General features: G+C 41.8%; 1 protein-coding gene across 1 annotated transcript in view; it reads left to right on the forward strand.

Annotated features, from left to right (window-relative positions):
- The window catches only part of GPA33 (glycoprotein A33), a 52,687-nt gene that overhangs the window by 17,596 nt on the left and 19,886 nt on the right, over positions 1–15,205 (forward strand). Inside the window, exon 3 of the mRNA XM_061399501.1 lies at positions 8,047–8,263. Within this exon, the coding sequence (XP_061255485.1) occupies positions 8,047–8,263 (217 nt within the window). The remainder of the gene's footprint in view (positions 1–8,046; positions 8,264–15,205) is intronic.

The following is a 15,205-nucleotide window of genomic DNA, read 5'->3' on the forward strand; positions in this document are numbered from 1 at the left end:
AACATCTTTCTCTCGTCCAGTCTCAAGGGACCTTTACTGTATTATTTGAGTCAGTCATCACTTTTGATTAACACAGAGCTCTCCCAGAGACCAAATTTTGTTGTAGCTTTTTTTCCTTCCTGCTTGGGTTCTTTCAGGGAGTATGGGGAGATTTTATTTTCTATTTTGGAATAGATAGTAATCCTATGGTCCAAAAATTAAAACATCATGAAGAAGTACATTGATAAGTCTCATTCCCATCCTTGCCACTCTTGTCCCATCCCTTCCCCAGTTTCCATACCCTAATCCCCTTATCTCCCCTTTCTCCCAGACAAGGCTAATTTTCACTGCTACTGGTTCTTTGGGGGCCGCATTTACTCTAATTTATTGGTATTTCTGCCACAATCATTTGGTACTGTGAATACCACTTTTGGCTAAGATCTGGTTTCTTGTGTTTCCTTCCAATGGTTCTTTATGCCAGTTCAGAAAATGTATATATTCATATACACGAAAATACATCTGCTTTCCACTCTAGAATCCCAGTCCCCTATTCCCCTCACTAGAGGTGTGTGTGTGTGTGTGTGTGTGTGTGTGTGTGTATGTGTGTATGAGTGTGTGAGTGTGTGTGCTCAGTAGTGTCCAACTCTTTGCAACCCCATGGACTGGAGCCTGGCAGGCTCCTCGTCCGTGGAATTTTCCAGGCAAGAATGCTGAAGTGCGTTGCCATTTCCTACTCCAGTGGATCTCCCCAACCCAGGGGTAGAACCTGGTCTCTTACATCTTCTGCATCATCAGGTGGATTATCGGTGGGATTCTTCCCACTGCAGTACCTGGGAAGCCCACTAGAGGCAGCCGCTATTCCCAGGTTTTGGGGTGGCCTTCTCCTGCTCCAAAGTCACTGCAGACGGTGACTGCAGCCATGAGATTAAAAGACGCTTACTCCTTGGAAGGAAAGTTATGACCAACCTGGATAGCATATTCAAAAGCAGAGACATCACTTTGCCAACAAAGGTTTGTCTAGTCAAGGCTATGGTTTTTCCAGTGGTCATGTATGAGAGTTGGACTGTGAAGAAGGCTGAGTGCCGAAGAATTGATGCTTTTGAACTGTGGTGTTGGAGAAGACTCTTGAGAGTCCCTTGGACTGCAAGGAGATCCAACCAGTCCATTCTGAAGGAGATCAGCTCTGGGATTTCTTTGGAAGGAATGATGCTAAAGCTGAAACTCCAGTACTTTGGCCACCTCATGTGAAGAGTTGACTCATTGGAAAAGACTCTGATGCTGGGAGGGATTGGGGGCAGGAGGAGAAGGGTATGACAGAGGATGAGATGGCTGGATGGCATCACTGACTCGATGGACGTGAGTCTGAGTGAACTCCGGGAGTTGGTGATGGACAGGGAGGCCTGGTGTGCTGTGATTCATGGGGTCGCAAAGAGTCGGACAGGACTGAGCGACTGATGTGATCTGATCTGATCTGTAGATGCATCACATGTAAACATAGGCATATATTTACATATGAACTTACATATGAATATGTAAGTTTCTATAAACTTCATGCACACTGTCCTCCACTTGGATTTTTTCCTCTTAATATACTTTGGAGCTCTTTCCATATGTCAGTGCATTTATATTTATCTTTTTTTAAAAAATTCATATTATATATTTCATTTTATGAATGCTCTATATGTACCAATGATGGACATTTGTTTTACTCCCTATATTTTGCTACTACAAATAATATTGCAATAAATATCCATATATGCATGTCTCTAGGTATATATTTATAATTACTATTGTAATTGTTTATACATATGTATTCATATATAAGATAAATTATTTTAAAATGGAACTTTGGGGTCAAAAGCTATATGAATTTAAAATTTTGATAAATGTCAAGTTGCCTTCTTTGTATGTCAGACCAATTTTCAGGTTCACCAACAGTGCAGGCACTTATTTCTCTAATTCAGACTATTCTCAAACTATCTGATATTTGTGAATTTGATGAGTGGGAAAATATCTCATTATTGATGAAATTCACATTTCTTTAACTGTAAGGAGAGGGACATCTATTCACAAGTTTTTTGGGTTTAATTTTCTTTTTTTTTTTGCTACACCAAGTGGCATATGGGATCTTAGTTCCCTAACCAAGGATCAAACCCTCACCCCCTGCCGTGGAAACAGTCTTAACCACTGACCACCAGAAAAGTCCTTATTCATCAATTTTAAAGTTACTTCTACTTTTAAAGTGCAAACATGTTTAGCATTAGATCCCCAGCTATTCAGAGAGAAAGCATTAAGCTTTTCCCTGACAGAGAAGAAGGGATGACCCAAGACACCCAAGTCCTAGAGCAGCAGGGCTGAGGAGAAAGGAGAGTAATTCTTGGCCTGAGGCACCTTACTCTCTGTTGCCCAAGGGACCCTGATGGGCCAGAGTACCTGTCCTATCTGTTTCCAGAATACCAGGAAAAAAACCTAGAGAAGGCAGCTGCTGCCATTAGCTTGCAGAAACTGAAGACATGTTCTCTCAGCAAACCAGATGTTAGGTCTCTGCCAGGCACCTAACAAAGATAAATTTACCTCTTTTGAGATAAATACTAAAGATCTTATGTTGACTGATCCCTTACTTCCTAAAGGATTTGAGGCAATCACGTTGAGAGCAAGTAAGTTCAGTTTAGTTCAGTCGTTCAGTTGTGTCCAGCTCTTTGCGACCCCATCGACTGCAGCACACCAGGCTTCCCTGTCCATCACCAACTCCCAGAGCTTGCTCAAACTCATGTCCATCGAGTTGTTGATGCCATCCAACCATCTCATCCTCTGTCAGCCCCTTCTCTTCCTGCCTTCAATCTTTCCCAGCATAGGGTCTTTTCTAATGATTCAGTTCTTCTCATCAGCTGTTCAAAGTATTGGAGCTTCAGCATCAGTCTTTCCAATGAACACCCAGGACTGATCTCCTTTAGAGTGGACTGGTTGGATCTCCTTGCAGTCCAAGGGACTCTCAAGAGTCTTCTCCAACACCACAGTTCAAAAGCACCAATTCTTCAGTGCTCAGCTTTCTTTATGGTTCACCTTGCACATCCATACATGACCCACTGGAAAAACCATAGCCTTGACTAGACAGACATTTGTAGGCAAAGTAATGACTCTGCTTTTTAACATGCTGTCTAGGTGTGAGAATACTCTGTGAGTTCTGTCACAGCCCTATTTTTAATTTTAATTTGCTGTTACTTGATAACAAGTAAGAGTGCAGAGAAAAGGATTACATCTATGCCCTCAAGGAGGTTATTGTGACAGGTACTAGCAAGAGTGGGAGATGACATGGGGGAGAGTCAAGAAAGGGGAAGCCTTAGGATAGCTGTAACCAGTAGGTCAGAAAAAAAGTTGAACTGAGAAAGACCAACATCCATGCACTCATCCACAGCTCAAGACAGGTCCTCATCTCTTGCTTTCTTGTTCCTCCCTGTCTCAGCCAAGTTTCCTGAGAGTCATCTGTTCCTACCAGAGCTGTGGCATGTGACCGGGTGAATTATGCATCTGGGTACCCAGCCCAGGGGACCTGATCACCATTAGCTTGGCACAGATGTGTCTGTCCAACAACTAGAGTATCTTTTCCTGATTTGCATAAAGAGTACATGCAGACCTCAGACCTGACTCTTTTCCCTACCCAGCATGGTCTGCCTTCCTCCCCTAACACTCCACCAAAATCACCAGCAACTTCTCTTTTGTTAAATTTAATGTACTGATTCTGTCCTCATCTTATTTCATTTCTCCCTAGCTTTTCTAATGATCAGCCACTTCCCCCATCTCAGAATCTCTCTCTCTTGGCTTTCTGATAGTCTTATCTTGGCTTCCACTCTTATCTCTCTGACCTCTCCCTGACTTTCTCAATTAAGTAGCTTGGGGGCTTGCCATTTCTCTACTTGCTTACCTGAGGTGGCTTCATTAAGCCCATGGCTCAATGCCATTTGCTTTTCGTATATTATCTACTTCAATCCTCACAAAAATCCTATGATACAAGTGTTATTATCATTATCTCCACTTTGTAGAAGAAGAAAGAGACTCATAAAGGAGTCAAATATTTCACTCAGTTCAGTTCAGTTCAGTTGCTCAGTTGTGTCTGACTCTTTGTGACCCCATGGACTACAGCACACCAGGCTTCCCATCACCAGCTCCTGGAGCTTGTTCAAACTCATGTCCATTGAGTCAGTGATGCCATCCAACCATCTCATCCTCTGTCGTCCCCTTCTCCTCCCACTTTCAGTTTTTCCCAGCATCAGGGTCTTTTCAAATAAATCAGCTCTTCACATCAGGTGGCCAAATTATTGGAGTTTCAGCTTCAACATCAGTCCTTCCAATGAATATTAGGACTTCAGAACATTTCTTTTAGGATTGACTGGTTGGATCTCCTTGCAGTCCAAGGACTCTCAAGAGTCTTCTCCAACACCACAGTTCAAAAGCATCAATTCTTTGGTGCTCAACCATCTTTATAGTCCAACTCTCACATCCATACATGACTACTAGAAAAACCATAGCTTTGACTAGACAGACCTTTGTCAGCAAAATAATGTCTCTGTTTTTTAATAAACTGTCTGGGTTGGTCATAGCTTTTTTTCCAAGGAGCAAGAATCTTTTAATTTCATGGCTGCAGTCACCATCTGCAGTGATTTTGGAGCCCCCCAAAATAAAGTCTCTCAGGGTTTCCATTGTTTCCCTATCTATTTGCCATAAAGTGATGGGACCAGATGCCATGATCTTAGTTTTCTGAATGTTGAGTTTTAAGCTGACTTTTTCACTATCCTCTTTCACTTTCATCAAGAGACTTTTTAGTTCCTCTTTACTTTCTGACTTAAGGGTGGTGTCATCTGCATATCTGAGGTTATTGATATTTCTCCCAGCAATCTTGATTCCAGCTTGTGCTTCTTCCAGCCCAGCATTTCTCATGATGTACTCTGCATATAAGTTAAATAAGCAGGGTGACAATATACAGCCTTGACATACTCCTTTCCCTATTTGTGAGCCAGTCTACTGTTCCATGTCTAGTACAATCTGTTGCTTCTTGACCTGCATATAGATTTCTCAGGAGTCAGGTCAGGTGGTCTAGTATTCCCATCTCTTGAAGAATTTTCCACACTTTGTTGTGGTCCACACAGTCAAATGCTTTAGTGTAGTCAGTAAAGCAGAAGTAGTTGTTTTCCTGGAATTCTCTTGCTTTTTTGATGACCCAACAAATTTTGGCAATTTGATTTCTGGTTTCTCTGCCTTTTCTAAATCCATCTTGAACATCTGGAAGTTCACAGTTCATGTACTGTTGAAACCTGACTTGGAGAATTTTGAGCTTTACTTTGCTACCGTGTGAGATGAGTGCAATTGTGCGGTAGTTTGAGCATTCTTTGGCATTGCCTTTCTTTGAGACTGAATTGAAAACTGACCTTTTCCAGTCCTGTGGCCATTGCCGAGTTTTCCAAATTTGCTAGCATATTGAGTGCAGCATTTTAGCAGCAGCATCTTTTACGATTTGAAATAGCTCAACTGGAATTCTGTCACCTCCACTAGCTTTGTTTGTAGTGATGCTTCCTAAGGTCCATTTGGCTTTGCATTCCAAGATGTCTGGCTCTAGGTGAGTGATCACACCATCATGGTTATCTGGGTCATGAAGGTCTTTTTTTGTATAGTCCTTTTGTGTATTCTTGCCACCTCTTCTTATTATCTTCTCCTTCTGTTAGGTCCATACCATTTCTGTCCTTTATTGTGCCCATCTTTGCATGAAATGCTCCCTTGATATCTCTAATTTTCTTGAAGAGCTCTCTAGTCTTTCCCATTCTATTGTTTTCCTCTAATATTTTGCTCAAGATCATACAACTACTAAGTGGCAGAGCTGGGATTTGAATTGAGGCTGTCTGGCTCAAAAGTAGTGATCTTAGCTAGTACCATGTTTTATTTGATAAATGATGAGTATATTGATGAATAAACAAATTCCAAAGGTAAGAGTCAAATAAATAAAGGGGGGTTGCAAGCCATGGATGACTGCCCCACACAATGCCTGGACATCTTATATACTCAATTAATATTGGTTGACTAAAGGTTTGAGAACAGAACTAAAATGGAGTAAGTAAGAGGTGCCATAGGTTACAAGAGGTGAAAGCCTCTGGTATGAAGTGCCTACCTGCCCTGGGTTTTTTTTTTTTTTTTTGGTTGTGAATTAACTTTTATTTTGGGACATTACTAAGGACTTTAGCCTGGGAGACAGCCTCACAGATAACTCTGAGGAACTGCTTTGTTCTTTTTTTTTCTGTCTAAATATTAAAAAAATTTTTTTAATTATTATTATTATTATTTACTTTACAATATTGTATTGGTTTTGCCATACATCAACATGCATCCACCATGGGTGTACACGTGTTCCTCATCATGAACCCCCCTTCCACCTCCCTCCCCATACCATCCCTCTGGGTCATCCCAGTGCACCAGCCCCAAGCTTCCTGTATCCTGCATCCAACCTGGACTGGCAATTCATTTCTTATATGATATTATACATGTTTTAATGCCATTCTCCCAAATCATCCCCCCTCCCTCTCCCACAGAGTCCAAAAGACTGTTCTATACATCTGTGTTTCTTTTGCTGTCTCGCATACAGGGTTGTCATTACCATCTTTCTAAATTCCACATATATGCGTTAGTATACTGTATTGGTGGTTTTCTTTCTGGCTTACTTCACTCTGTATAATAGGCTCCAGTTTCATCCACCTCATTAGAACTGATTCAAATGTATTCTTTTTAATGGCTGTGTAATACTCCATTGTGTATATGTACCACAGCTTTCTTATCCATTCATCTGCTGTTGGACATCTAGATTGCTTCCATGTCCTGGCTATTATAAACAGTGCTGCGATGAACATTGGGGTACACGTGTCTCTTTCAATTCTGATTTCCTCGGTGTATATGCCCAGCAGTGGGATTGCTGGGTCGTACGGCAGTTGTATTTCCAGTTTTTTAAGGAATCTCCACACTGTTCTCCATAGTGGCTGTACTAGTTTGCATTCCCACCAACAGTGTAAGAGGGTTCCCTTTTCTCCACACTCTCTCCAGCATTTATTGTTTGTAGACTTTTGGATAGTAGCCGTTCTGACCGGAGTGAGATGGTACCTCATGGTGGTTTTGATTTGCATTTTCCTGATAATGAGTGATGTTGAGCATCTTTTCACGTGTTTGTTAGCCATCTGTGTGTCTTCTTTGGAGAAATATCTGTTTAGTTCTTTAGCCCATTTTTTGATTGGGTCGTTTATTTTTCTGTAATTGAGCTGCAGGAGTTGCTTGTATATTTTTGAGATTAGTTGTTTGTCAGTTGCTTCATTTGCTATTATTTTCTCCCATTCTGAAGGCTGTCTTTTCACCTTGCTTACAGTTTCTTTTGCTGTGCAGAAGCTTTTTAATTTTAATTAGATCCTATTTGTTTATTTTTGCTTTTATTTCCAATATTCTGGGAGGTGGGTCATAGAGGATCCTGCTGTGATGTATGTCGGAGAGTGTTGTACCTATGTTCTTCTCTAAGAGTTTTATAGTTTCTGGTCTTATGTTTAGATCTTTAATCCATTTTGAGTTTATTTTTGTGTATGGTGTTAGAAAGTGTTCTGGTTTCATTATTTTACAAGTGGTTGACCAGTTTTCCCAGCACCACTTATTAAAGAGATTGTCTTTTCTGCATTGTATATTCTTGCCTCCTTTGTCAAAGATAAGGTGTCCATAGGTGCATGGATTTATCTCTGGGCTTTCTGTTTTGTTCCATTGATCTATATTTCTGTCTTTGTGCCAGTACCATACTGTCTTGATGACTGTGGCTTTGTAGTAGAGCCTGAAGTCAGGCAGGTTGACTCCTCCAGTGCCCCGGGCTTTTAGTACTATAGATCATAAGAGGAATCCATGAGTGGGCCCCATATGTGGAGCTCTTTGTTCTGCAGGGTCGGCTTGTCAGTACATTTGGGCCTGGGGACGGTTGGTGAGGGTAGACAGGACAGGCTGCAGCATCATGCCAGGGCCTTAGGCCGAAGACCAAGTGGTATTTCTTCTTCTTTCCAGGAAAGCGTGCTCATCTGGGCATTTTCGACCAAAGAATATGTCTACGGTGAACTTTATCAGAATCGTGCTAGAATATCAAACAACGCCGAGCAGTCAGATGCCTCCATCACCATTGACCAGTTGACCATGGATGACAATGGCACCTATGAGTGCTCCGTCTTGCTAACGTCAGATCTGGGTGGCGTCTCCAAGTCACGTGCCTATCTCTTGGTCCTTGGTGAGTGCTTCCTCCTTCCTGGGGTGATAGGAAGAGGCTGGGGGGGGTGGGGTGTGAGGAGGAGGCACCCTGGTGGCAAGATAAAACTGGAAGCAATGCCTAATGAAGAGCTAAGACTTCTCCCCTCATCTGGTCTGTCCGGAGGCTTGGGGGGTCTGCTTCTCCCCCTGGAACCAAATACGATTCTGTCTGGGCATACAGCTCCCCAGGACAGAGGTCAAGGCTGATTTGGAGTGGTCCCTGGGGGTCATCTCTGGAGATTCTTGTCCATGCTTCCTCCAGTGCTCTTTCCTTCACACCAGCTCCTCTCTTTTTCATGGAAAACTTACTAAAGAGAAGAAAAATGGCAATCCTAGATCCTACTGGAAAGATTCTAACTGCCTTGCTGTGATGCTGAGGGCCAAATCATGACTCTTACAAGTCAGGCATCTTTTCCAGCTCTAAATTCAGCTAATCAGTAGAAGTACTTCACACCACCATCTCCCCAGACCTTGGCTCTAACACACCATTCATCAGGTTCTATTGTTTCTGAAATATGTCCCACAATAACACTCTTTTTATACAAATAGCTTATTATTGGAGTCTATCATTTTGGAAGGATTGAAACTATCACCTACTTTTAGGATCTTCATTTTGTAGATGAGGCCCAGAGACTCAATGTCAAACAGTTGTTGGAAAACCTTTAGTGAGCCAGCCTGTGTCTACTCTAAGAAATGATCCCCACACTGGTGGGTAGCAATACTTTTTAGCCATACTTTAAACCAAAGAAATGGATCATGTTCCTCCATTTTACCCCCTTTACACTACATAGTGGGATTTTATTTTTAATTGCATAAGGTAGCTGCCTGGGTTTTTGAATCATTGTAGTGAGTTAAACAATAAAGCCCTGAATAAAGAATGACCATCTCCTCCTTGCACCCTAGTGCTAACAAGGTGGCCAAGGCTAGTACTTGTGTGTATTCTTCTAGACTCCTCTCCAAGTCCTTTCAACACACACACATACACATTTCATTTTCCTTTCTTTCCTTTTCTTAAAAGAAGAAATCATATTATAAAGGTTTTTTTGTAACTTTCTTTTTCTTAATATTTCATGTAAATTTCTCCAGATCGTTACATACAAATATACCTATTAATATAATACATTCCCTTGCATGAATGTACTGATTATTCCAGTGGCCCATACTGATGAGCATTCTCAAGCTGTTTCCATTTTTTGTACAAATATATATGTATGTATAATATGTGTGCATATATGTATGTACATATATATGTATATGCATATTCTTTTACTGTGTTATCTTTGTTTCTGTTGGATAGATTCTTAAAAGTAGGATTTCTATTGCTCAACATCATTAGGCATCAAGGAAAAAAAAATTAAAAAGAAGGATTTCTAGGTCAAAGACTTTGCCTTCATTAAAAGTTACTACATACTGGCAAATTACTTTCTCCAAAGCAACTTACTATTGCCATGAACATTATATGATCATGCTTGTTTTCCTATATTCTTACCAGAACTGAATATTATCAATCTTCTTAATTTTTCTGTGAAAGTGAAAGTCACTCAGTCCTGTTCAACTCTTTGTGACCCATGGAATTCCATGGAATTCTCCAGGCCAGAATACTGGAGTGGGTAGCCTTTCCCTTCTCCAGGGGATCTTCCCAACCCAGGGATCAAACCCAGGTTTCCCACATTGCAGGCAGATTCTTTACCAGTTGAGCCACAAGGGAAGCTTAATTTTTTATAAATTTTGTTAATTGACTAAGTGAAAAAAAATCTGTTCAGTTCAAGTTTCACATCCATGCTAAGTCACTTCAGTTGTGTCTGACTCTGCGACCCTATGGACCATAGTGCACCAGGCTCCTCTGTTCATGGGAGGATTTTCTAGGCAAGAATACTGGAGTGGGTTGCCCTTCTACAGGGATACTCCCAACCCAGGGATCCAACTCTCATCTGTTATGTCTTCTGCATTGGCAGGCAGGTTCTTTACCACTAGCACCACCTAGGAAGCCCAGATAAGCTTCACATCTCTCCTTAACTTGGCGCTGACCACCTAAGGTGAGGAGACCAGCAGTGGATTAAAGGCTGGGTCTGTTTCCTTATTCTCCTTAGTCCACTTCCTCCCACTCTCACTTCTGTGACTCTGAGGTCATGGCCAAGTGTTAAACGGGAAAGCAAAGCCGTGATCACCTAGCCAGGCCACTTACCGTCTTCTCTTGCTATCCCATGATCCCAATCAGAGCAGACATCCCACTACTGTTTCTTTTGTGGGGTGCGTGATAGGGTTCCTCAGCACTGGCCCCACCAAGGGACCCACCTGACACAAGTATTTTGCACACCTGCAGGGCAGATTTTCACATCTTTCACCCTTTTCCACCTTCCCCTGATTATGGTAACTTGATCTTACTCTTCACTGTCCACTCTGGGCTCCCCTTGACCCAGCCAACAGCTCTCTGAGGCCAAATCCTTTCAGTGTGACAAGAACACGCCTTGTCCTTATTCTGCACCTGGAAGGGCAGATCCTTCTCACTGTTGCACGCTCTCCTCACCTTGCCATTGCAGTCTGCTCCAGCCAGCTTCTCTGAGCAAGAGGTAGGACCTGAATGTGACCCCAGATGGTTCCTCAGATACCCAAGGACATCTATAAAGCCCTTCCAACATCACGTTCCAGGAGTAGACTGTAGGAACTTAATGATTCCTTACAAGTCTCAGCGAGGAGTGAGAGATGCCAGTTCCCGACAATAGACAACCGCTATCTACACATGGTATTCTTCTGGTTCCTCCCCGGCTGGGAACGAGATGCGGGGAAATACCTCCTTCCCTTCCACCAAGAGAAGGAGGAGAAATGCTCATGGTCCCTATTTCTGACAGTCTTCTTTAAAGAAATCTCTCTGATGAATCTCTAGTCTTCTCTTAAATGGGAAGGAGGAGGGCAACTGATAATTAGAGAATTCACTCCTGGGAAGGCCACTCCTCTCCTCAGCAGTGAGGATGCTCGCCATTCAGAGCCTCAACTTGAAGATTTTAGTGGACATTCTGAGACACAGGAGAAGTCCCTCCATATCCCATTGATGTTTTCTGCTCTGGATTTGGGGACTGTTGTCCTGTACAAGGTCTCTCACACCACCTTTGTGGTTATAAAAATGAACTTAATGTTCTTTTCTTATGTCTGTAAGTCTTGTTTTTTACCCTTAGATCTTTGTTTCATCAGGAATTCATTTTTGAACACAGGATACTAAGGGTCTTTGTTTTCTTCCAAATGGATAGCCAATTACATCAACATCGTTTATTTATTATACCAAAGAAACAATTATTCTCCCACTGGAATGCCAGGTTTGTCACAAGTTAAATTGCTACATACACACAGCTGTTTTTTACTCCTTATTTCATTTATTCTCCTTTGGATTATTCCTACGCCAATATCACATTGTTGTGATTATAGTGTGTCTATAGTCTGTGTTGAGACACAAACACGCATGCACACATACATATTTAGTTATCAGTATTTGTGTGCATGGCTTTTAAAATCTGGCACTATGTAATATCTGCTCTTACTAAACTTTTCCAAATCAGTTTTACACATTTATTCTTTCATGTTAATATTAAAATCACTTTGTTATGTTTTAAAAAAGTTGGTTGGAATTATATTCAATTTACATATTAATTTGCAATGGAAGGACATTTTAATGATATAAGGAAGATGATATATCAGATTTTCTGACCTATATTGGTGAATCTATAATGACTGGATTCCAGGCTTTCTGTGGCCAAATAAAGACTAATGTGTTTACTTAGGTGTGTAAGAGGAGGGCAGGAAACTGTACCCATTCCATGTAACTAAAGACCCAGTCTCTGTGTCCCCCTGCTCTGCAAACCAAGGGGATCCTCTTAAATGGAGGGAAGTTCAGTTCAGTTCAGTCACTCAGTTGTGTCCGACTCTTTGCGACCCCGTGAATCGAGGCACGCCAGGCCTCCCTGTCCATCACCAACTCCCGGAGTTCACTGAGACTCACGTCCATCGAGTCGGTGATGCCATCCAGCCATCTCATCCTCTGTCGTCCCCTTCTCCTCTTGCCCCCAATCCCTCCCAGCATCAGAGTCTTTTCCAATGAGTCAACTCTTTGCATGAGGTGGTCAAAGTACTGGAGTTTCAGCTTTAGCATCATTCCTTCCAAAGAAATCCCAGGACTGATCTCCATCAGAATGGACTGGTTTGATCTCCTTGCAGTTCAAGGGACTCTCAAGAGTCTTCTCCAACACCACAGTTCAAAAGCATCAATTCTTCGGCACTCAGCCTTCTTCACAGTCCAACTCTCACATCCATACATGACCACTGGAAAAACCATAGCCTTGACTAAATGGACTTTTGTTGGTAAAGTAATGCCTCTGCTTTTGAATATGCTATCTAGGTTGGTCATAACTTTCCTTCCAAGGAGTAAGCATCGTTTAATCTCATGGCTGCAGTCACCATCTGCAGTGATTTTGGAGCCCAGAAAAATAAAGTCTGACATTGTTTCCACTGTTTCCCCATCTATTTCCCATGAAGTGATGGGACCGGATGCCATGATCTTCGTTTTCTGAATGTTGAGCTTTAAGCCAACTTTTTCACTCTCCACTTTCACTTTCATCAAGAGGCTTTTGAGTTCCTTTTCACTTTCTGCCACAAGGGTTGTATCATCTGCATATCTGAGGTTATTGATATTTCTCCCAGCAATCTTGATTCCAGCTTGTGCTTCTTCCAGCCTAGCATTTCTTATGATGTACTCTGCATAGAAGTTAAATAAACAGGGTGACAATATACAGCCTTGACATACTCCTTTTCCTATTTGGAACCAGTCTGTTGTTCCATGTCCAGTTCTAACTTCCTGACCTGCATACAGATTTCTCAAGAGGCAGGTCAGGTGGTCTGGTATTCCCATCTCTTTCAGAATTTTCCACAGTTTATTGTGATCCACACAGTCAAAGGCTTTGGCATAGTCAATAAAGCAGAAATAGATGTTTTTCTGGAACTCTCTTGCTTTTTCCATGATCCAGAGGATGTTGGCAATTTGATCTCTGGTTCCTCTGCCTTTTCTAAAACCAGCTTGAACATCTGGAAGTTCACAGTTCACATATTGCTTTAGCCTGGCTTGGAGAATTTTGAGCATTACTTTACTAGCAATGTGAGATGAGTGCAATTGTGCGGTAGTTTGAGCATTCTTTGGCATTGCCTTTCTTTGGGATTGGAATGAAAACTGACCTTTTCCAGTCTTGTGGCCACTGCTGAGTTTTCCAAATTTGCTGGCATATTGAGTGCAGCACTTTCACAGCATCATCCTTCAGAATTTGAAATAGCTCAACTGGAATTCCATCACCTCCACTAGCTTTGTTCATAGTGGTGCTTGCTAAGGCCCACTTGACTTCACACTCCAGGATGTCTGGCTCTAGGTCAGTGATCACACCATTGTGATTATCTGGGTCGTGAAGATCTTTTTTGTACAGTTCTTCTGTGTATCCCTTCCACCTCTTCTTAATATCTTCTGCTTCTGTTAGGTCCATAACATTTCTGTCCTTTATCGAGCCCATCTTTGCATGAAATGTTCCCTTGGTATCTCTAATTTTCTTGAAGAGATCTCTAGTTTTTCCCATTCTGTTGTTTTCCTCTATTTCTTTGCATTGATCGTTGAGGAAGGCTTTCTTATCTCTTCTTGCTATTCTTTGAAACTCTGCATTCAGATGCTTATATCTTTCCTTTTCTCCTTTGCTTTTTGCTTCTCTTCTCTTCACAGCTATTTGTAAGGCCTCCCCAGACAGCCTTTTTTGCATTTCTTTTCCTTGGGGATGGTCTTGATCCCTGTCTCCTGTACAATATCATGAACCTCATTCCATAGTTCATCAGGCACTCTATCTATCAGATCTAGGCCCTTAAATCTATTTCTCACTTCCACTGTATAATCATAAGGGATTTGATTTAGGTCATACCTGAATGGTCTAGTGGTTTTCCCTACTTTCTTCAATTGAAGTCTGAATTTGGTAATAAGGAGTTCATGATCTGAGCCACAGTCAGCTCCTGGTCTTGTTTTTGTTGACTGTATAGAGTTCCTCCATCTTTGTCTGCAAAGAATATAATCAATCTGATTTCGGTGTTGACCATCTGGTGATGTCCATGTATAGTGTCTTCTCTTGTAAACTATCATTAAATTGCAATGACCTTTGCCTGTATCAGTCAGTTTAGTCGCTCAGTCGTGTCCTACTCTTTGTGACCCCATGGACTGCAGCACGCCAGGCTTCCCTGTCCATCACCAACTCCTGGAGCTTACTCAAACTCATGTCCATCAACTCAGTGATGCCATCCAACCATCTCATCCTCTGTCATCCCCTTCTCCTCCCACCCTGAAGCTTTCCTAGCATCAGGGTCTTTTCAGATGAGTCAGTTCTTCACATCAGATGGCCAAAGTATTGGAGTTTCAACTTCAGCATCAGCCCTTCCAATGAATATTTGGGACTGATTTCCTTTAGGATGGACTGGTTGGATCTCCCTGCAGTCCAAGGGACTCTCAAGAGTCTTCACCAACACCAAAGTTCAGAAGCATCAATTCTTTGGTGTTCAACCTTGTTTATGGTCCAACTTTCATATCCATACATGGCTACTGGAAAAACTATAGCCTTGAGTAGACAGACCTTTGTGGCAAAGTAATGTCTCTGCTTTTTAATATGCTGTCTAGGTTGGTCATAGCTTTCCTTCCAAGGAGTAAGCGTCTTTTAATTAGATAACACCAAGTTCACAATCATAACAACTATCCTTTTTTGAGTGTCTGTTTGGTATGTGCCAGGCATCTCAATAAGTCCTCTATGGATATGATCTCATTTCATCTTTGCAATACATCTGTGACAGTGGGTATTAACACTCATATTTGATAGAAGGGAACACTGAGACCCAAGCAGTTAAATGACCACTAGAAAGT

Source organism: Bos javanicus, chromosome 3 (assembly GCF_032452875.1).
Source record: "Bos javanicus breed banteng chromosome 3, ARS-OSU_banteng_1.0, whole genome shotgun sequence".
In the NCBI taxonomy this organism is placed as follows: domain Eukaryota; kingdom Metazoa; phylum Chordata; class Mammalia; order Artiodactyla; family Bovidae; genus Bos; species Bos javanicus.